At 36.3% G+C, this 22,622-nt stretch overlaps 2 protein-coding genes across 10 annotated transcripts; both read left to right on the top strand.

Annotated features, from left to right (window-relative positions):
• The first annotated feature begins 4,506 nt into the window (after positions 1 to 4,506).
• LOC110614558 (protein CURVATURE THYLAKOID 1B, chloroplastic) lies at positions 4,507 to 5,949 on the top strand. The gene is made up of 6 exons (XM_021756119.2): positions 4,507 to 4,877; positions 4,969 to 5,090; positions 5,177 to 5,263; positions 5,348 to 5,410; positions 5,557 to 5,594; positions 5,707 to 5,949. The coding sequence occupies exons 1-6, from the start codon at positions 4,709 to 4,711 to the stop codon at positions 5,765 to 5,767; spliced, it is 540 nt and encodes a 179-aa protein (XP_021611811.1). The 5' UTR covers positions 4,507 to 4,708; the 3' UTR covers positions 5,768 to 5,949.
• A 2,481-nt stretch (positions 5,950 to 8,430) lies between these two features.
• On the top strand, positions 8,431 to 22,605 carry LOC110614811 (protein LATE ELONGATED HYPOCOTYL). Of its 9 annotated transcripts, XM_043956736.1 has the most exons (9): positions 8,431 to 8,621; positions 8,972 to 8,997; positions 9,204 to 9,389; positions 9,512 to 9,623; positions 9,878 to 9,939; positions 12,344 to 12,416; positions 19,954 to 20,160; positions 20,238 to 21,650; positions 21,952 to 22,605. In XM_043956736.1, exons 5-9 carry the CDS (start codon positions 9,917 to 9,919, stop codon positions 22,345 to 22,347), a joined length of 2,112 nt encoding a protein of 703 aa, XP_043812671.1. In that variant the 5' UTR covers positions 8,431 to 8,621; positions 8,972 to 8,997; positions 9,204 to 9,389; positions 9,512 to 9,623; positions 9,878 to 9,916; the 3' UTR covers positions 22,348 to 22,605. The 9 variants fall into 9 exon arrangements, with proteins under 9 accessions (XP_043812671.1, XP_043812668.1, XP_043812667.1 ...); XM_043956733.1 differs by lacking the exon at positions 12,344 to 12,416 and having other exon boundaries at positions 8,432 to 8,621; positions 9,258 to 9,389; XM_043956732.1 differs by lacking the exon at positions 12,344 to 12,416 and having other exon boundaries at positions 8,432 to 8,621; positions 9,207 to 9,389.
• Positions 22,606 to 22,622: the final 17 nt, after the last annotated feature.

Below are 22,622 nucleotides of genomic sequence, written 5' to 3'. Positions count from 1 at the left end.
TTCATGGATCACCATTCATTGTCCAATGTTCACTGCGCCTGCAACCTGCTTTTTTTCGTACCCTCCTTTTCGGCTTCAGCTGGCTTTTCTACAAATTCCATTATCCTCTCCTCTGCCTATTTTTCCTTTTTCAACAAGCAAATTTGCTTTTGAAGGTCTAATGTAAATATGGTTATGTTGATTTTGTGCATGAGATGTTAATCAGAGAGCAGATACGAGTGACGTGGTAGATCTCGAAGGGTGGGGTGTGGTTGATGGGAATGGGCAAAGTCAAAGGTGAAAGGCCATGTTCCAAGTCTGTGAAAATTGTCATAAGGGTCAGAAATAGAGAAAGAGAAAGGAAGCTATAAGAGCACACATCCCCATGTGCTATGGCATGCAATAGCAAATTAGCAATAGCATCAGGTCAGGAACGTCTGGCTAGGGACGTATCATCTATTCACCTTCCATTTTCTGTGGCCCCAGCCAAGTCTCATTAGTCATTTTTGCTCTTTTGATTCTCTTCTTTTATCAGCCCAGTCCCTGTTTATTTCCTCTTGTTTGCCATGGACAAGGACGTTACTCCCAATAACAATTAGCATCAACCTTTTTTTAGGTTTTATTTAAGCCACATCAGCTTGCATTAACCATGATTAGCATTTTGTTTCTATTCTCTAAAAGTTGAGCCCTTTTTTTGTCTCCATTCCAAATTTATTAGGGTATTAAATAAGATTAGTGAGCCAACAATCATCACCTGGTATTTGAGTTATCTCTAAAAGTATGGGATTTTAAGTTCAAGTCTCATGGAGAGTGAATTGTACTAAAAAAATATCACAAGCATATTCAGAAAAATTTCTAGTAGCACATCTCTTATTTTTAAAAAGGCACTAAATAGTCATAGTATATTGGTTTCTCAAGATTAACTCTACAGTCTTTATTTAAAAAAAATTATCATGTTTTGATTATAAAAATAATAAAATAACAAAACATTTGTTTAATAGTATCCATCATTGTGATTTTTTTTCCAAAAAAAAATACATGCTTTTTACCTCTTGAATTTCAATGTCAAATATATACAAAATAATAATAATAATAAAGGAAATCATTAGAAAAAACGCACACAACTCAGTAAATTAATAATTGGAAGACTTGAGTGGACTTGGCTCTTTTTCAGGAACTGCTTCGACTTTCAATTGCATGGTGACGTTGGTGCATTTCACTATTCAATTTATTTCTGTTTCCATAACGTTAACTGCTTATGTAATTTCCAAATTTCAACCAAATTTGAATTCTTTCTTGTCCGCTTTCACAGTTTTTATCCAAGAAACAAAGCATTCCAGAAGCAGACTCAAAGTCTCAGAGCTCACCCTTTCCAAGCTTCAAGTTCCAAAAAAAAGATTGGAAATTCATGTACGACCAGTACCGGAAACAAATTCCAACGACAACCCACTGGCCCCGACACAAATCGCAACAACATAATAGTTTAGATTTCGTATAACAAGTAAATAACTAAATAAAAATAAAATTTCTATAAATAATTAAACACAGTACTTGCAAAAATTCTACCCTCTAACTTTAAACTTCAAACTATTGTAGGGATGATAGTGTTGATGTGTCGTTTTAATTTGATGAATGTCGTATATACATAATGAATTTTGAAGGGAAACTCATGAGTGGCTACTCATCATTGCCTATGCAGGAACATGCTACAGTAAAGTCAACGGTAAGTTGAAAACATGAGCTTTGATTGTCTTTCGCCCAGCGCGCGTGATGAGAACTTACTTTATAGATGGATAAATATATAAATTTTTAATAATAATAAATCTTATATATAAATTTAAATTAATAATATTTTATTAATTAGATGTTACTATTCTATCAAGAATTATAAACCAAATTCATAAAAAATATAATATCATAAAAATTACCTAAAATAATAACTTATTTCGTTTTCAAAAAACTCAGATTTTACCTTATTATTTGTTAGCGTTTATTAGAATTAGTAAGAATTCAATAAGCTATTGGCATTGTTTACCACTTCTAGTCAGTCATAATTATGTGCAAAACTACTGGTTATATTAATAAAATTTTATCAAATAAAAATGATATCATTTTAAATAGAGAGACGATTATATCTAATAAATTCTTTAGTCAAAGTATGAGTATTTAGAGTAGCATTATGACGAATCTATCTAACAGAAATATCAGTTTTAGAGTCTAACAAAAATTTCCAATCATTCAAAATCAAACCCCTGCATAAAATAATTTGGCAAAAATGCTCCTTAAGTGCTTGTCTAAACCCCTGCATAAGATAATTTGGCAAAAATGCTCCTCATTCTTGCAAAAATGCTCCTCATTCTTTCTCATCTCTCGAGCATAAATCATTAAAGTCTCCCGAACAAAGTAACAGAAGAGAGCTTCTACGAGATAAAGCTCGAATAAGGTTTCAAGACTGATGTTGTCGTTGCGATTCTGGAAATCCATAATAACTAGTAAAACTCCATTGAACATTACCTTAAAAAACAACCGAATTAATAAAATTTGAAGAAAATCCAACTACAGAAACATATACATGACTCTTCTACATTAACGAAATACCTCTTTTCAATCATTGTCTATTGACTGAGAAGCAACCATCAAAATATAAAAAATTATGAAAAAATTTCATACGATAACTAAGATTTTTTGTTTCCATAAAAAATAAAATATCCGGCTTGTAACTAGTAACCAAATCCTTCAATGCATTAACTATCCGAGGATTGCCGAGTTCTCGGCAGTTCCAACACAGGACAATAATTGCTTTCGGCTATCCCAACCTTTGACGGGATGAGCCGCTTCACTGTTGCCTGTCAAATTAATATTCACAATGGTGTTGTTAGAAGCATACTATTGAGAGGAAGGAAAACCTGTAACAACGTTATGTTTAGTGTTTCTTAACTTTTTTTAGCATTATCATTTATTCAGGCTGCAATCTCATCAAACTTATCAGAACTGCCTTAACCCACAGAATTCTTGTCCATGTCTATAATATGGTCCTCAGTCTCCTTATTTACAATGAATTGACTTTTGCCAAATAAGGAGAAATGCCTATTATATGCTGTCAAATTAGTGTTTTCCAAATTGCTAGTTGATGCCAATCCTGCCACAAATCCTGGCGGAGCAGAATTGCCGGAATCACGCAGTCACAGATTTGTCGGTCTCTGGTTCCGACGAACAGGTGCTCTGAGGAAATCACCCCAACCAAACTTGATATCTTCTTTCTTCAACCTCAGTTGCAAGTCACAGAAAGTCTTCATATGACCCAGTTTTCCACATAGATAGCAAAAAATAGTCAGTTTTTCGCATTGAAACTTCACAGTAAATACAGTACTATCATCTCCAACAAACTTCTTCTATCGTTTCAAAGGTTGCCGAATGTCCAAACAAACTTTAAGTCTCATAGGACACTGCGACATAGCTGAAACATTTTTCATATCATACTCTTTATAGTGGCCAACAAAATCCCCAACCAATTTAGCCAGTATCTCGTTATAATAACCATAAGGAGATATTTAATCAGAACCCTAAAATCAGAATGAGTTAGAGGGATATGGAGAGGATTTTCATTATCTTATATCTCCTTCCAAGCAAGCAAGAATCGATTATACAACCAAGGGTCCATTTCCTATATTTTCAAAATCAACATTATTATATTTTTAAAATTAATTATAAAAATTGATATTATATTTTATTTGTTAATTTACCGTATATACTTGTAAATTTACTTGTTTCAATAAGGGTTGAGCCCTAGACATTAGTATTTTCAAATATTTGATCCAATTGAATTTTATTAAAAAAGTTTGAAATAGATTTTAATTTGAAAATTAATGTTCATGATAAATTTGAGAAGAATTTATATTTTGCATATTGGATAATAATTATCCGAATTAATATATATATATAAATATTTAATTTAATATATATATATATATATTTATATTTATATTTTTTATATTTTCATTTAAAATTAAAATTTAAAATATTTATATAAATTATTAATTAAAATATATAAAATTAAATGAATTTAAACATAATAATCAGATTTGTAATGAATTTGAACAATTTAAAATAAATTTCAATATAATTTAATTATTAAAAATAGTAATCGAATTTAAATTCGGATCGAGTAATTTTTGCGAATACGCTGAACTGATGTCATTCCTTTAGGTGCGGCATCTAGAATTCACCCCTTTGTATACATATTTCTCAATTTGCTCGGTTGCCAGTTGTTACAGTAAGTGCATTATCTTCCACCACCCTCGTCAATACCTCAAGGTGCAAAAACTTTTCAGAGAAATGGATAGAGGAGGTCATTTTGTTTCAGAAAGAGACGAGAAATGTTTGGTAAGAAGTGAGAGGAGATATTTTTAGTTTTTTGCCCCTTTAGGCGTAGGGGGAGGAAAGAGATAATCCTATCCAATCAAACACCATTAATTGGCAATCCAACGGCCACGTCAGCACTATCTTGATGAAAGTAATGAGTGGTTCCTAGCTTCAAACTTGGAAGCACTTCCATCTCCATATCCTCAATCAAAATTATCAAACACATTCAACTAAGCCCAGAAAAATTAGGAAAATAAAAATTCACTATATTTTAACATTTCTGCACTTGCTCCCCCTAGTGTGTGGCATTTAGAATTAGAATCACAGTTCATTAGAATAATATAACCTGTGGAGATTTGCTTCAACCATGGCCTCAACTTCCTCCACAACCTTATCAATCACCTCTTCGTCAAGCCTTGTTGATGCCAAGGCTCCTCGCCAATTAGCCGCTGCATCACCACAATGTGTGACCCTGCCCACCCTTCCTCCTCCTCCTGTCCAGACTCAGAACCGTCCCTGGAAGACCACTGCTTATTGTGAGTCATACGCAGATATCTGTTCAGTCCTATAACACACCATAGAAGGGATATATATATATATATCTAACAATGATGTTCATTTTCTCAGGTCGAAAGCTAGCCCGGAATGTTATGGCTATGGCTACCGGAGAGGCTTTGGCTACAGGGGAGGCTCCAACTGAGCTGGCTACAACTGAGCCGCCAGAGATTGTCAAGTCAATTCAACAAGCTGTAAGAATTTAGCCTTTTTTCCCCCTCACTAAGCTGTAATGGAATTCCATATAGTTTTGACCTGGATTTTGTTCTCGTGTGAGCAGTGGGATAAGGTTGAAGACAAGTATGCAGTGTCTTCACTAGCAGTTGCTGGTGTAGTTGCTCTTTGGGGCTCCACTGGGATGATCTCGGTGAGATCTCCAAATTACTATTTTCTAGTTATAATCCTTTCTTATGAGTGATCCTTTTGAAACCTTTTTTTTTTCCTGCAACAGGCGATTGATAGGCTTCCTTTGATTCCTGGGGCTCTTGAGCTTGTCGGCATCGGTTACACAGGAGTAAGTAGGACTAAACAAATATTCATAATTTGCATGCCAAGATCAAGCTAGACTTCTATAGATTTCATTATCTTATTAAATGTAAAGTTGGGTAACTCTTGATGGATTGTGTACAGTAGCTGATTTTGTTTATTAATTATTTGCAGTGGTTTGCATACAAGAACATTATTTTCAAACCTGACAGGTATGATTGCTACTCCAATTGAAATATGTTATTTCACCAAGAACAGAGATTTTCACGTAAAAAGAAAAAAGAAAATTATAAATATAGACTGACAGCCATGGTCAAACTGCAGGGAAGCTTTTGTAGCGAAAGTGAAAGCCACATTCAACGACATAATTGGGAGCAGCAGCTAAAAGGGGATCCTCTGCTACAGTGAGGTGAAGCTAGTAAGTGCTGAAGCGAACATTTTTAATGAGTGTGCACAAGGAAGTAAACATGCTTCGTTGCGTTTGTATAAGTTTCTAACCAGAGTAAATCCTTGTAATAATGCACGTTTATCTCTAAGACACATGTAATTAAATATTTAATTTCTCCACTCTTTAACGTTATTTTATGCCCATGATGATCGCCTATATAAAATAACACAAACTAAGAAAGCACTCAGCACAGCAGATGTCTGTAGAATTTGTTTGTGACTTACAATATTCTCTCGCATGTGATAAAGGGAATTATCTATTCTGGGGATTCAGGGAAGTGCTCCTCCAGAGCACACCAACTTGGGATAATTTGCCTTTATCAAAGGTAGATATCCAATGCATTTCCTGCCGTACTGGCTTTCACAATGATTATTTTCCCATTTGGAACAGTATAACAGCGTTTCTTCAACACTCTTAATCAAATATACTTTCTTATTCCATCTGGACAATCGCTTCCAGAGATTTGCTAATTGAAATATGCAGTGTGTGTACGCTTGTCAAAAACGGTTTCACGTATGACGCCCGAATCTTATAGCTATCCACCATGATCAATGATCATGGTTATAATATAAAATGTTATACATACAATTATATAAAATAATTTTTCCTAGGTAAATGGGTATTATTGTTGTTTTCAGCAAGAATTGTTGAAGTACCTAGATAAAATATTAATTTAACGTGTAAAAAAAATGCAAAATCAATGTCCTATGGACTTAAATTTTAAGGGCTTGTTTGGTTTTTATTATTTTTTCAATATTAAATTTTTTTTTGAAAGCACAATATTAAAAATTATATCAATTTTTAATGCAGGTATAAATATAATAAAAATTCCGTAAGTTATATAATATATCACTGAAGTGGCTCGTCAAAAAATTTTAAGTTAAAATTAAACTCATATTTGATAAAAATTTCTGAGAAACAAAATCAGTAAAATCTCATGGGGAGCTTAAGCTTTCTGATCAGTAACGAGTTTCTTCTATTTTTATTTTTTTACACGAAAAAATTTCCTCTTATTTCAAACCAAACAACACATAACTTATTTTGCATCAATAACAAAAATCAATCTAATTTTAATTGCTAAAAAACTTATTTACCCTTTTGTTTTCTCACATGATGAATTATTTTTGCAAATTTAAAATTTATATATGCAAACCCTGAATAAGTTAAATTTGTATTGTTATAATTGATATTAAAATCACATTGAATATATAATAAAATCGACGAGCCCATTAAATAACTTATAATGTTCTTGTGGTCCTATAATTCTCACTTGGTTTAAAAGGGATGAAATTGAAGCTATTTAAAGCCAAAGATTGAATGGTTCCATCAAACAAAACTGGCCTTAATTAACTCTATTAACTATGGGGATATAATTTACCCAGCATTTAGTTAGTGATGCGTATTGCATGAGTCATTCTAAATTGTTGGACGATAATATCGGTAAAATTGATATGCAACTGATCTGCTTAGCTGATTCTTTCCCCACTTAAGAAAAATAGCTAGTATATGCATACCCAAAAATTGAATAATGGCATACTAGAAGCAGCCATAAACTTCTCTAACAAAACCTTCAATAATTTGTCTTTATCCTTGACAAAGCTAAAGCTTTATCACATGGTTTACGCTGGGTTATAATGACGTCGTCCTGCATGCATTACGTGGCTCCGTGTCATTACCATCCAAGTCAAGGGTATAAGGCATGTTTGTTTTAACTTTGTGATGTTACTTTGATCCTCGAGTTCCATAATCTTTGTCGGTGTGATTGTGTAGAGGTTAATTTTCTGTTTATTTTTTCTTGTAATTGGATGCACTTCATTTGTAAAATGATTCATTTGGGATCTTGGGCCTTGTGGAATTAATAAAACTTTTAATTTCTGTTTTTTAACAGAGAATAAGAAAGAGAGAATTTAAATTTGAATCTACTATTCAATGGTCTTTGATGACTGATGCACGTTGGAAAGGAAAAAACGACACAAATGATTTGGGCCAAGGAGAGGACACTATCAAGCTCTAACTGGGCCAGTTTAATGAATATGGTGGGGGTGCTCCAGCTACAATATTGGGCCACAAACCGGCCCATTCATTTACATCCGTCAAATTTCAGCATAACTGCTGGAAGCGCTTCTAACTGCATGAACTGCACACAGTCTCCTGCAGTTAACTGCAAGCGTCGCCCTCCTCCAGTTCGCCACTTTTGAATGAAACCGCCACGTAACGGTGGCAATCTCCACGTTGGCATACCACTGTCCACTTTTTGCGCTGCCCGTACACAAGCATTACCGGATAAAAGTAAAACCGGTCCTTCCAGAGGGACCACGTCACGAGGTGGGGCTCACGCAAGGGCGCACCTGACTACGCTTTTACGGAGTTAACCTCAGAGGCCGTTAGAGTTTGTGGCTGATATTTGAAGATGAATGTACAGGCAATTGGGAAAAAAGAAATCAGAAAAGTGCAAGTGTGGGCTTTAGATTAATCAGCCACTAAATATCCGCCACTTGGCACCATCTCTCCCAGTTTTACCCTTCATTTCATTGCAGCCTCAAATATAATTCGCTTAATTTTCAACAAAAAAAATCCATAAGAAATTGTAGTGGCTGAGATTGCTCCTTCGCACCCACTGCAGTTTCTGGTCTTTTAGGTCTCACTGAGACTCATTCACTTCTCTCCTTCCTTCTCTGCTGCTGCCTGTATTTCTCTCTAGGAACTTCTTTCCAGTTTCTTCTCCCCCCCTGTGTTTTCCTGATTCCGATATACCATTGCCGGAAACTATCACTTCTCATGTGAGTCTCCGGTGAGTCTAGTACTTGCATTTTCTAGGGCTTTGTTTTTTGCTCTTGAACTCTCCATTTGGTTGCCGAGAAAATTTGACAAGGAAATCTGATTTCTACTAAGCCAAATTCACTTTGCTTATTGGCTTTGTCTGCTCTTTATTTATTTTAACTGGTGATATGAAAATTTTGAATTTGATTTTTTGGTCAATGTTTCTGGGCAACCAAGGAGAGGATTTAGGACTTTAAATGTTGTAATGTATTGATGAAATTTGGAAGGTGGATATACACAAGTGCTTGTTGATTACTGATTCAAGCTTATTTTTCCTTTTTTCCCTCTTCGTGTTTCTATCCTCCTTTTCACTTTCTAAAGGCTTTGGCGTCTACGCGTTCGTTTTGGTGAGGATTCTGAATGGAATTTATTTTTAGTTCTTTCGGAGAAGCTTTGTTTTTCTGTCTATTCCTCTCTGTTCTGGTGGATTCTTAAAATTTTTTAAAGGATCTATATTCAATTGAAATATAGTATGTGAACTGGCATTTCCTAATTTGTTCAGATACGGATCTCTATCCATTGCTGTGGCTTTTCTTTCTCTCTTTTTTTGCAGTAGTTTTCACTTACCAGGTATTTTGGAGTTCAAAAACAACGGCTTTATTTATAGGATTCAATACTACTAGAAATGAAAGGAGGTTTCTGTTTTATCCATTGCTCGTTAGAGAGGATCTGAAGCAGCGCTAGCTGCCGAGGTCCGGTTATGGACACATACTCCTCCGGAGAAGACTTGGTTATTAAGGTAGATTTTTTAATCCTCTTTTTTATTTTTTTTTCATTAGAATTTTCAATTACTTTGAATTTTGGAAATCAAAGTGGTAAATAAGCGTTGAAGTATCTGATATGAAGTTACATTAATGATAGACAAGAAAACCTTATACAATTACCAAGCAACGTGAACGATGGACAGAGGAGGAGCATAATAGGTTCCTAGAAGCCTTGAAGCTCTATGGACGAGCTTGGCAGCGCATAGAAGGTTATAATTTGCAATGATTTCTCTGACTTCTCTTTCCTTATTGTTTTTCTTCAGTTATTACTAATGTTGTAACTGATTTACTAATGTCTAACTGATTTTTTATATTTTAAATTATGGTTTAATTATATAATTAATGTAGGGAAATGATCTGGCTATTCCTGTTTTGGATGGCATGAAATGCTGTGTATTTACTCTTAATTGAACATCTATCTCTTCTCTTCTTTATGTTTCATTCTTGGTGGCGGGCTGCGCAGAACATATAGGAACAAAAACTGCTGTACAGATCAGGAGTCATGCACAGAAATTCTTTTCAAAGGTCAGTCAACAACTGCTTGCCTGAGTCTTATATCGACTTATATTTCTGTTTTTGTATCTCCTGGCACCATGAGATAGAATCCTGCAATGGTATTAAATTGTTAATTGCTCTCTTTTTTGTACATGGTGTATAATTCTGTTGATGTGATTACTTTTCATCGATGTGCAAGTGCATATGTTGTTTTCTCATATGTCTGTTGTGCAACAAACAAACAGGTTGACACAGTGAACATTAAAAGAAAACTGTTTGCTTGTATCCTTTGACTTAATTTCACTAGTATTTGACAAGACAAGTACACAAGAAAATAATTTTAGTCTGAACAACTTTATTTTTAGGGAATTTTACAATTTTGTCTCTGGGTTCTACCATTAACAACGAAGTGATCCCTTAGTTTTGAAAATTCAAACTACTTAGTCTCTAAATTTTAGTTTAGTTTCGTCAAAACCCTTTGTCCATGTAAAAGCAATTTTTCCTTAGTCTAATTGGTCCAAAGGGGATACATTTTTAAAGGCTAAACTACCCTGCCTTCTCCTTGCCGTATATTTCCCTTTTTTATTTAAGCATCCATCTTTGCTCCTTCCTCTCATTATACTCCTCTCTCTTCCAAATTCAACAACACCCTGTCATGAACGTAGAATCTAGATTCTCCAACTATTATTTGGTTAATCCCATGAATAATCCTCCTATATCACAGATCACTCCTTCAACTCATATTTTGTTGTGCTCCAAAATGTCAATTACCATAGTTATCCAAGCAAATATTTATCAGATCTTACTCATTTTGCTTTCTCGCAGTTCTCTTTTCCATGCGGGATCTTTTTCTTGCTTGGCTTTGTGTGGTGAATTTTTCTTGATTGCTTCACAAGGGAAGGATATTATAGTTTGGCAATAGTCTGATTTGAGGCTCTTCACAAAGTTTGACAAGGGGATGGTCCTGTTAAGCTTTAGTAAATTGCGAATAAGGTCTTTATACTGCACATCAAGATAGCAGGATTAGAGTACGGAAGGTATCAAGAAGTTATGTTTAGGCTTGTTGAACCACTTATGGATTGCGCGGGTTTGGTGAGAATGAGAGCAGAGTGGGTGTGGATGGATCAATCTATACTTAATCTCATGTGGGTTTGCCGTGTGTGAGTTTGTGGAAGTGAATCTGGGTTCAATCAAAGTTGAGGGAGGAGGAAATGGGCATCAAGGATTTGGCATGGATGGACGATTTTATGCTTAATCTCTAATAGCCACTAGTAGGTGCTCAATTTGGTACTCCTACATGAACGAATAGAGTTGCATTTGTGATGATGTGGCATCACATGCAGGATTTTGGGGAAGATGACTGTGCAATTTGTGTTTTGAGTGAAATCCGTTGAGAGTTCAAAAGGATTAATTTTTTTTTCAAACTTTCTTCATATTTCTGCTCTTTAAAATGCTGAGAGTATTTTAGTCTTGTTGACTTATTTGCTGATCCTAACTGATTCTAGGGATATGATTTTATTTTATTAGGATCCTTAATTATTTCTGTAATTATTATTTGATTATTTGCTTCTTGTTTAGATATAATTCTTTGTGTATAAATAGTCATATAAATCAATTGTAAAGATTAAGAGTGAAATACAAGAATTCTCTAAATTTTCCCAAAATTCTTCATGGTATCTGAGCTTTTTCCTAATTTTAGGGTTCAAATTTAATTTTTTCTTCTTTAGGGTTTCAAAACCCTAGATCTACCTTTTTTGGTACTAACCCATCTAGGAGCCTTTCCTCCTCTCACCGCCGGCACCAGGACTGTCGCCGGCCGATCGCCCAGCTCCGACGCCGAAAAAACCCGCACGTGAGGCTCACGCGCCGAGAAAGGGAGGCGCGTGACCAATCGCCTGACGCTGCTTCGAGGCTCCGATCACTTCGGCAACGATTCTGACCATCTTTTTGGCTTTCCCGTGCCGCTACCCGGTCTTTTGGTGAATCAATTGGGCTCTCTTGTGTGTACAACCTTGGGTACTTCCTATTCTTTCACGGTTCATAAATCTTTACCATGGCAGAAGGTAAAAGAGTCTCGATTCCTAACTCTGATTACTCGTCCTCCGGTGCCACATCTAACTTTGTAAAGTCAGGTAATGCTTCATCTCTTAATAATGTTTCATGGATTATTGATTCTAGTGCGAATAGACACATGACAGGCTCTTCTAAAGGCTTTCTCAATTATTTTTCTTCTCTAACCAAAGATAGTGTCAGAATTGCTGATGGCTCTTTTACTCCCATATCCGGAACAGGTTCTGTTATTTGCACATCCAACATTAAATTATCATCTGTCCTTCATGTTCCCCACTTTCTTGTCAACCTTTTATCTGTCAGTGCTATTACCAATGTACTTAATTGTAAAATTGAATTCTTTCCTGATCATTGTGTTATTCAGGATCTTCGCACAGGAAAGAGGATTGGAGATAGTAGGCTGCATGATGGCTTATATATGTTGGAGGGTGATCCAGGTTCTTCGATATCTCAAGCCTGTTTTGGATAAAATAAGGATGTCAATTAGGAAATAATACAGTGGCACAGACGGTTAGGGCATCCATCATTTTTTGCCTTAGAAAAACTTTATCCTAATTTATTTGCTAGAACTCAGTTTGATTCTCTATTTTGTGATGCTTGTGAGTATGCTAAACACACTAGAACATCCTATCCTTTGAGTCATAATAAAAATCAAATTCCTTTTGCGACTATTCATTCTGATGTTTGGGGGCCTACTCAAACTGTCTCCTTGTCTGGTAATCGATGGTTTGTTACCTTTATTGATTGTTGCACTCGAATAACTTGGGTCTATTTGATTAAAGCTAAAAGTGATGTCTTTTCTTGTTTTCAATCCTTTCATAAGATGCTTTGTACTTAATTTGATATTAAGGTGAAAATTTTGAGAACTGACTATGGAAGAGAATACAGGATAGTAGCTTTTCTGCTTATTTGGAGAGTAATGAGATAGTACATCAAACTAGTTGTCCTTATATTAGTGCTCAAAATGGCGTTGCTGAGAGGAAAAATAGGCATCTATTGGAGGTAGCTCGATCTCTTATATTCACCATGAATCTACCCAAAGCATATTGGGGAGATGCAATCCTTGCATCTGCTTATCTTATCAATAGAATGCATCTCAAGACCCTTGACTTTATGAGTCCTTTGGCGGTTCTACAAGGGAAGAATTCATACGTTGTTCTACCAAAAGTATTTGGGTGTGTTTGCTTTGTCCATACTAGGACGACAAGAAAATTGGATCCCAAGCCCCTTAAATGTGTGTTTGTTGGGTATTCTCCAACACAGAAGAGATACAAGTGTGCCCCCTCATTCTTCGAGAATCAGAAAGATTTTTTCAAGTTTGAATCAGATTGATTTTTCGATCAAAAGTACTATGTGAAATCTTCGGTTTTTTCCTCTTTCGCTATCCTAGTGGACATTATGCACTTGTTACACAACAACCCCTTAGAGGAAGGGCTAAGCAAGGGGGACAACGGGTCGGAGAAATGGAGGTTTGGGCTCTAGAGGGGTTTGGTGTTTCTCATATTTTACAAGAAATGCTGACTTATAAATCTGATCATATTAGAGCTCGCCAAGCACTCATCCTCCCTTTAGGAAATACTTAGTATGGATGTTACCTTCCGAGAAACTGAACCCTACTTCAGTACCACCCACTCACCTTTTCAGGGGGGGAATAATGAGCAAGAAGATGTGATCCCAAATTCTGTGATTCTGAATGATATGGTTCAACTAGAAAGTTTGAGTTCTAATAGACAGGGGGAGATGTCCAATCAGGGAGAGAGAACCTGGTCGTTTGGACAAGCCAGATTTGAGAAGGTATTCGAGGAGAGACAAGGTAGAAGAAGCCATTATGTAGTCTACTCAGAGTCAAGAATCTTCTCCTGGTGAGTTGCCCAGTCATGAATCTTCTTCTGGTGAGTTACCCACAACTCTTGAATGCTTCAATGACTTAGATAAACCTATTGCACAAAGAAAAGAGGTCAGATCTTGTACTAAACACCCTATTTCTAACTTTGTTTCTTATGAATTCTTATCTCCTTCCTATAGAGCCTTTGCCTTGTCTATTTCCTCTGTGTCTATTCCACAGAATTGAAAGAAAGCTCTTGCAGATCCTAAATGGAAGAAAGCAATAATTGAAGAGATGAAAGTATTGGCTAAAAATGAGACCTGGGAGCTTGTTACTCTCCCACATGGGAAGAAACTCGTTGGCTGTAAATGGGTGTTCACAGTGAAACACAAAGCTGATGGCACAATTGAACGATTTAAGTCCAAATTGGTTGCTAAAGGATTCACCCAAACCTATGGAGTGAATTATCAAGAGACATTTGCCCCAGTTGCAAAAATGAACTCAATCAGAGTTTTGTTATCCTGCGCAGCCAACTTGGACTAGGACTTGCAACAGTTTGATGTGAAGAATGCTTTCCTCCATGGAGATTTAGAGGAAGAAGTGTTCATGGAAATTCCTCTTGGGTTCGTTGATGAGAAGACACAAGGAAATGTGTGCAGGTTAAAAAAGGCTTTGTATGGGCTAAAACAATCTCCTAGAGCTTGGTTTGACAGGTTTAGCAGAGCCATGATGTCCTTTGGTTGCCAACAAAGCAATGCTAATCACACTCTGTTTATCAAATATCACAAGGGTAAGATCACCCTTCTTATTGTTTATGTTGATGATATAGTGGTGGCAGGCAATGACAAAGAGGAAATGACTCAACTAAAGAGGTTGTTAACTCAGGAATTTGAAATCAAAGATCTAGGAAAACTGTAATATTTCCTAGGTATCGAGGTGGCTAGATCAGAAAAAGGAATTTTCATCTCCTAAAGAAAGTACATTCTGGATCTGTTGGAAGAAACTGGTATGATGGGGTGTAAACCAGCAGAATCTCCCATTGAAAGTAATCACAAGCTGGAAGTAGGAACTGGTGAGTCCATGGATATTGGAAGATACCAGAGATTGGTAGAAAGGTTGATTTATCTCTCACACACTCGACCGAATATAGCCTATGCTGTTAGTTTAGTCAGTCAATTCATGCATGACCCTCACGAGACTCATATGCAAGCTGTACTTCGCATCTTAAGATACCTAAAGTCTGCGCCAGGGAAATGGCTTCTTTATTTCAAATATGGTCACCTCCGAGTTGAAGCTTTTACAGATGCAGATTGGGCAGGATCTTTCGATGACAAGAGATCCACCTTTGGCTACTGCACAGTTGTGGGAGGGAACCTTGTCACCTGGAGGAGCAAAAAACAAAGTGTTGTTGCTCGGTCAAGTGCTGAAGCAGAATACAAAGCAATGGCCCAAGGTGTGTGTGAACTCTTATGGTTACAGAAGTTATTGGAGGAGTTGAGGTTGCTCAAGAGAGACAAGATAACTTTATATTGTGACAATAAAGCTGCTATAAGTATAGCACAAAATCCAGTCCAACATGACCGGACGAAGCACATTGAAATTGATCAGCACTTCATTAGAGAAAAATTAACACACGGTGTCTTGAGCCTAGTTCATGTGACTTCTACTGGGCAACTTGTGGATGTGTTTACTAAAGGGCTCAACAACAAAATCTAGCATAATCTGATTTGCAAGTTGGGCATGTGCGACATCTTTGCACCAACTTGAGGGGGAGTGTTGATTTATTTGCTGATCTTAACTGATTCTAGGGATATGATTTGATTTGATTAGGATCCTTAACTATCTCTGTAATTATTATTTGATTATTTGCTTCCTATTTAGATATAATTCTTTGTGTATAAATAGTCATATAAATCAATTGAAAGGATTAAGAGTGAAATACAAGAATTCTCTAAATTTTCCCAAAATTCTTCGAGTCTTAATATAATTCTCTCTCATTTGATTAAAGGGAAAACCTTTTACTAATGTAACTTTGAATTCTCATAGCCAGAAGGATCTCTAATTTAGACGGAACCAAAATTGTGCAACTTGTTGAGATTATTTCTATATATTGAGATTATTTCTGTAAATAGCCTAGATTTATAGTGATAATTAGGGATATGATTGTGTGATATGATTGTGATATGATTAGACTATAATTAGGGAATTAATTTATTTTCTTACCTAGTATGTACTCTTGTAAGTAGTATATATACCCCAATTGGCTTGATGGGAATTATCAAGCATTTTCTCTCAAATCTTCTACTCTCTTTTTCTTCTTTTCATCAAAGTTTCACAACTAAATAGTTGAATTTTCAAAATCAAGAGAGCAATTCTATATTAATGGTAAAATCGAGGGATGAAATTGTAAATTTCCCTTATTTTTGTTTTCCTTTTGTGTGTTTAGCCTTTTTACGGTCTTTATGGTCTTGTAGTTTGTAGTATTATCCGTTAATTGTCGTTATAAACTTCTTGTTCACATTATGGATGAGTTTGGAACTCAACTCAGTAGAGCTTGTGGTGCTACAAGGACAACTTAGGCTCATGACTAAACCTGGAATTTTGTGCTGTCTAGTATTGGAACCTGAAACCAACCAAGGTTCAAACTAGCAAGCAAATTGATTTAATATGCAATAATTTGTGAAGGTGAGGTCTTTTAGTACACATATGGTCTCATAACCCACTTTGGCGTCTAGGCTAGTTATCCTTTCTCTATAAGTGGACAGAATATTTTGTATCTTTTTTGGATGGATGATCCATATCGTCATTCTCTTCTCTTGAAGTTTATTTCTTTAATTTTACGGGTGGTTTCCTCTCATTTTCCTTGAAGGTCAAAAGTGGGGGGATGACACCTTATTTCTTTGAAGTTGTCAACTTGTCATTTGCATTGCTTTCTCATTAGCTGTTTATTGATTTTTGCTTATAAAGTTAGAATAGAAAAACAAGTATTCTTAAGATTCCAACCAATCATATTTTCCTAATTTTAGATCACAATGTGAAAGAGTTGAATGTCCTAAGCTAGCAAGTTCTGTAAATACATAATTTGCATAAGCGTAGTCGGCAGTAGCTTGCTCTCTTGTTTTTGGGATCCTCCTCAGTCTTTATCAGGATTTTTTTTGCTTGTTTTAATTTCCTCGGCCATCAAACCAACCTCCGCTAGATAGGATTTTGCCTCATGCTCATATTGAGGTATGACAAGCCTTCCAGTTGCAAGTCAAGCAAAGTTGGTCAGGGCTTGTTGACTGTCACTTTGTGGATTCCTATATCGGTATTGCGAGCTTTACTTTTCTGATGCTATAATAAACCTATATGATCTTATAATATAGAAGGAAGTGTTCATATAATTGTTCAGGGCTCCATTTGTTTCACAGCCAACATCGCTAGCATTTTCCACATTTTCTGCTGAATTTTGGTTATAAGAAACATAGAAAACTGGAAGGAATCGGCAAGGAAAATGTTTAAGCATGTGCATTTTGGTGCAGCTATGATGTGCTGATCATCTTCACTTCTTCAGCCATCACCGACCATCAATTGTTCATTGTTGTTAATCAACCCCCCCACGTTCCTTTTCTTTCATCTTATTATTAGTTCTCTCATATTGAACTAAAATTAGAGAAGCATGCAAGTCTTTGTAGTATTGTTATTTTTTCACAGAAAACTAATGTTTTCAGAAGTACTCAAAATTTCAGAAAATCATTTTCAAGTAAATTTTAGTATTTCAATCAAACAATGAAATGTAAGTTATTTCTATTTTTTTTTAAAAAAACAAAGTTATTTTCTGTGCAACAGATGGTGCCTAAATCTTATAAGTACACACCCAAAGTAAACCTGCATATTTCTGAAAATAATCAAATCATACCATAATTTTTGAATTAGGCATATGTATAATGCATGATGTTTTACATGCCAAGTTTCTTCTATTGTGTGCCATACAGTATTCAAAATCATGATTGGAGTACATTGACATCAAGATTACATCAAAATGTAACTGCCTCAATAAATATTTTGTACATGTTTATGTTTTATTTCATTTTATGTAATGGTACTTAATATGATCAGGAGTAACCTACCAAACAACCTTGAAACAGATTTAAATTCATAATGGACAAGAAGCTTGTCACACCACAAGCTCACGTACTGAGTGCTAACAACTATCAGAATTAAGATATGAGGAAAATTCTGGTCTTCTCAACGTGATTGACTTTCTGTTGCATAGTGTCACACGAAAAAATTGGAAGTTTGATCTATCTAATTCTTGTTAATCTCCTGAGGTCCTGGCTTGTTCACTCCTGTCAGAATGTTATACACAAGCTTACTTAAGGGGCACTTTCTCATTGTCTCTATCTTGATCTAAATCACAACATCTTTGCCCCTTGAATGTGATAGCTTGGCAAGCGCTAAGTTTAGGGTTGCATAAATTTAAATGGGGAAAATTTATTTAATTATGAAATTGTAGTATTTCACAAAGAAGACCCATGGATCAAGCATAGTTAAAAACCAAACTTTCATAAATGCATGGGTAAAGTACTAGTTCTGACAGTGCCAATAGTGGTTTTTATCTTTATTAAAAACATCAAAGTTGTTGTTGGAGTGGATTTGTAAGATCAATGCTTTAGATACTTTGCAATGAGCAAAAAAATACAATACTCAAAAACATATGGTATTGGTGTCCATTGCCACAAGTTACTTATGCAATATTTTCTGTCATAGAAAATGGCCACTAGCATGATGGTTTATTGCCTCAAGGCATGCTTGGGAGAATTTGAAGTCCTGGTATTGAATTACTAGGCTAACTAATACAGACAAAGAATATTCAATTTAGAAATTATGTTGATTTAATTTTTCATTATAAAGTAGTTTTTTGGTTTTGGAAATTTACTTGGCAAACAAAGGAGGGAAAAGAAACTCTCAGTTTTAAGATTCTCAATGCTCTCTCTCCACCCCTTCATGATTGTGTGTGTTTGAGTTGAGGAGGAGAAGGGTAGGATTTGAGTATTTTTCTGCACGAATTTTCAAGGGAATGCTAAATAAGCAAGCATGGAAGAACTTTCTTGATTCTTTTTCTGTTATTTTAGAGGAAACCTTAACACTCTGAACAAAGAAGCTTTTTAGCTCCATCTTCTGGACTTTTGGAAAGAAGAAAGAAGCATCCTTGAAGATTCCTTTTCTTTCTTTTGTTTTTTTTAATCTTTTGTCTCTATCAATGGATAATGGTTTATTTGGTTGGCATGAAATTTTAACTCAGGTGTATGCCTCGTTGCCAGAGGCATGGTTATATCTAGTGACAAATTCACATCCTATGATTTCCATCCCATCATCACTGTGGAAATAAATTATCAACCATCTTGTGTCAGTTTATGCTGAAAATTAGTGCAGTTGATTTGATCAAAAGATCATATTCTATGCAAATTTAGGGATGTTTACAGATCTTCCATTCGATGAGTTAAACCACTAGTTTCCTAACATGCTCTTGAAGCTTCAGGCCAAGGGCTCTTGCACTCTCTTGGAAATCAGAAGCATTTTGGGGAGATATTGACCAATGGCTTCAGAAGTAAACCAATATCAACTTCCACAAGTTGATTTGTGAAGGTTATTCCAGTGTGTGTGCATTTGAGGAGTCTTGTGCAAGTCACCAATAAGGTTATTTTGTTAATCTCAATTTCAAGATTTAAACCTTAAGACCCTGAATTCTTGGACCATAATGCATTTAAGGTTTAAAAAGGTATTCAAATAACTAGATTTGTCCTAGAATGAATGAAGGGCATAAAATGAAAGGAGGTAAGGAGTCTTAGTATTTTATATGACTGCATAGCTCACAGATAATTTGATATGGCTAGGGTTGTAGATGACTTTACAAAAATGAAATGTTATTTAGCTTTCCTGCTAATGTATGCTTGTTCTTTTTGACATGTTACAGCATGCAGTCATGGTCATTTGTTCTTTGCAGACCAGTAGAATATCCTGTTTCATTTTTGCAGACAACATATAAGTTGTATCACTGTTTTTAAGCTATATATCTCCCATCAAATTTGATGGTGATATTATTGATATTGGGATCTTGGGAGTAAAATTTCGTCCGTACAATATAATAAAAGATATTTCACTTGCAGTTGGAGAAGGAGGCTGTTGCTAAAGGTGTTCCAATAGGACAAGCACTTGACATAGACATTCCACCTCCGCGTCCTAAGAGGAAACCGCACAATCCTTATCCTCGAAAGACTGGTGTGGGTCCTCCGCCTTCTCATGTGGCAGTGAAGGATGGAAATCCTTTAAATTGTAAACAAACTTTGGACCTGGAGAAAGAACCACCGCCTGAGGTGAAGAACTCTTTCATTTTCCTCTTTATTCAACTGATTTTATTTTCTCATCAATTTTTCCTACTGTATGCATTCAGAAATCCAGTGGAGATGAGAAGCACGCAAATGGAAAAGAAAACCAGGATAACAGTCGCTCAGAAGTCTTTACTGTTGTCCAAGAAGCTCACTGTCCCTCTGTGCCTTCAGCGAACAAGAATTCTGTCCCCATGCCAGAGGCACTAAGAAAATCATGCTCAGTTAGGGAGTTTGTACCTTCACTGAAGGAGGTGGTAAATCAAGATGCAAGTAATGAATCCTATATCACTATTGAACTTCATGGAAATCAGAAGCTAGATAAGCCTGATGCCAAACAGACGGTTCAAGATAATGGCACTAATAAAGGTGCAAAGTTGGCATCCTGCCCTTTTCATGAGAAATTTGTTCAGGGAAAGAAGTCAAATGAATTTAACAATGCATTGCCAACAGATGAAATGGAAGCTGTGCAGAATTATCCAAGGCATGTGCCTGTGCATGTTTTAGATGGGAGCTTGGGAACGTGCACGCATACTCCTCCCTCAGATGTTTCATTCCAGGACTCCATTTTTCAACCAATAGGTGAAGTTCATGGGCATCCCAATTTATACTCCTATCCAGCTGCATCTACTACTACTCAAAATCAGACTTATCCTCCTTCCTTAGCCCCAACTCACCATAATCAAGATGACTATAGATCATTTCTCCATATATCCTCCGCATTTTCGAGTCTTATTGTATCAACACTGCTACAAAACCCAGCAGCCCATGCTGCAGCAAGCTTTGCAGCAACCTTCTGGCCCTATGCTAACATGGCAAGTTCTGCAGATTCTCCACCATGTGCTCAAGGAGGTTTTCCATCAAGGCAAATGAATTCAGCTCCCAGTATGGCAGCGATTGCTGCTGCTACGGTGGCAGCAGCAACTGCATGGTGGGCAGCCCATGGATTACTCCCCTTATGTGCCCCTCTCCATGCTGCCTTTACCTGCTCTCCTGCTGCAACTGCAGTTCCATCAGTGGATGCGGGCCAAGTTCCTGCAGCCAGGACAGAAAGGAAGGAAACTACTCTCAGGAATCCTCATTTGCAAGATCAGCAGTTGGATCTAGAACGCTCTGAAGCTTTGCAAGCTCAAAATTCAGCATCTAAATCACCAAATGTGTCTTTGTCTGATTCTGACGAGAGTGGAGGTCCAAAGCAAAATACCGTGTCAAAATCTACTGACCATGAGATGGCTGCCACAGCACCTGATATCCATGATCCGAGCAAAATGAAAAACAGAAAACAGGTTGACCGTTCTTCATGTGGTTCAAACACATCTTCTAGTAGTGAAGTAGAGACAGATGCACCTAAGAAGCTTGAAAAAGACAAGGAAGAGTCAAAAGAAGTTGATCCTAACCATCTGGCTAATGAGTCTAGTAGTCGTCGCAGTAGATGCAGTAGCAACACGAGTGATTCATGGAAGGAGGTATCTGAAGAGGTAACTGTGTCTGTCTTTATATCGGATAGTTTAGAATATTTAAGCAGATTAATTTGGAATTAATGTTAGTTTATGGCCTATGATATGACTTTATTTAGTTGGTCATATTCACGGAATGGAGACTAAATTCATGAATGCTGAGATTTGATCTGATGATGAATTTGAAACCTACCAAAAGGGTGTAATTTGAAATACACTCACAAATTTTTTGTTGAAGAACATATTCCTCGCCTTCTTTTTACCATAATGTCCCAGAAAATTGTCTGGCATTTTCTTCACTCTCTTGTCACTAATGGAGCAGGGGCGACTGGCTTTTCAAGCTCTCTTCTCCAGGGAGATATTGCCACAAAGCTTCTCTCCACCACATGATCTGAAGGGTGAGGCACACCGGAAAGATATCGTTGAAGATAAGCAGAATACAGATGAGAAGGACGGAAACGCATCACCTGTGAATATCACCAGCATGATACGTGAATCCTGTACCAGCCATCATGAACTGGAGAAAAAATACAGCGGGGAGAACGGGCTGCTGACTATCGGGCTTGGACATGGGAAGCTAAAGGCTCGTCGAACAGGATTTAAACCCTACAAAAGATGTTCAATGGAGGCCAAGGAAAACAGGGTGATGACCACCGGCTGCCAATACGAGGAGAAAGGCCCCAAGAGGATACGTGTTGATGGGGAAGCTTTAATTTAATATTGCATGCTTAAACAAAGAAACCTTTGTTTCTGCATGTAATTTATTATTTCCCCCCTTTATCCATTTTCATTTCCTGTTTAAATTAGACCATCTGCAGATCACGAGAGTTATCGTGCAAGTGTGTGTACCATATATGTCTACTTTTGCTTGTTTACCTTATTGAACCATCCAACTGAAGTTAAAAAAACTCATTGAATCAGACTTTAGACAATAACAATCAGCCACTCATGGGCCCTATAATCCTTTTCTTTCTAAGGCAGTGTTTGTTTACA

The sequence above is a fragment of the Manihot esculenta genome, chromosome 5 (assembly GCF_001659605.2).
Source record: "Manihot esculenta cultivar AM560-2 chromosome 5, M.esculenta_v8, whole genome shotgun sequence".
NCBI classification, from domain to species: Eukaryota; Viridiplantae; Streptophyta; class Magnoliopsida; order Malpighiales; family Euphorbiaceae; genus Manihot; species Manihot esculenta.
Note: the sequence above shows the minus strand (reverse complement) of the source record. Positions and strands in the feature narration are given on the sequence as shown.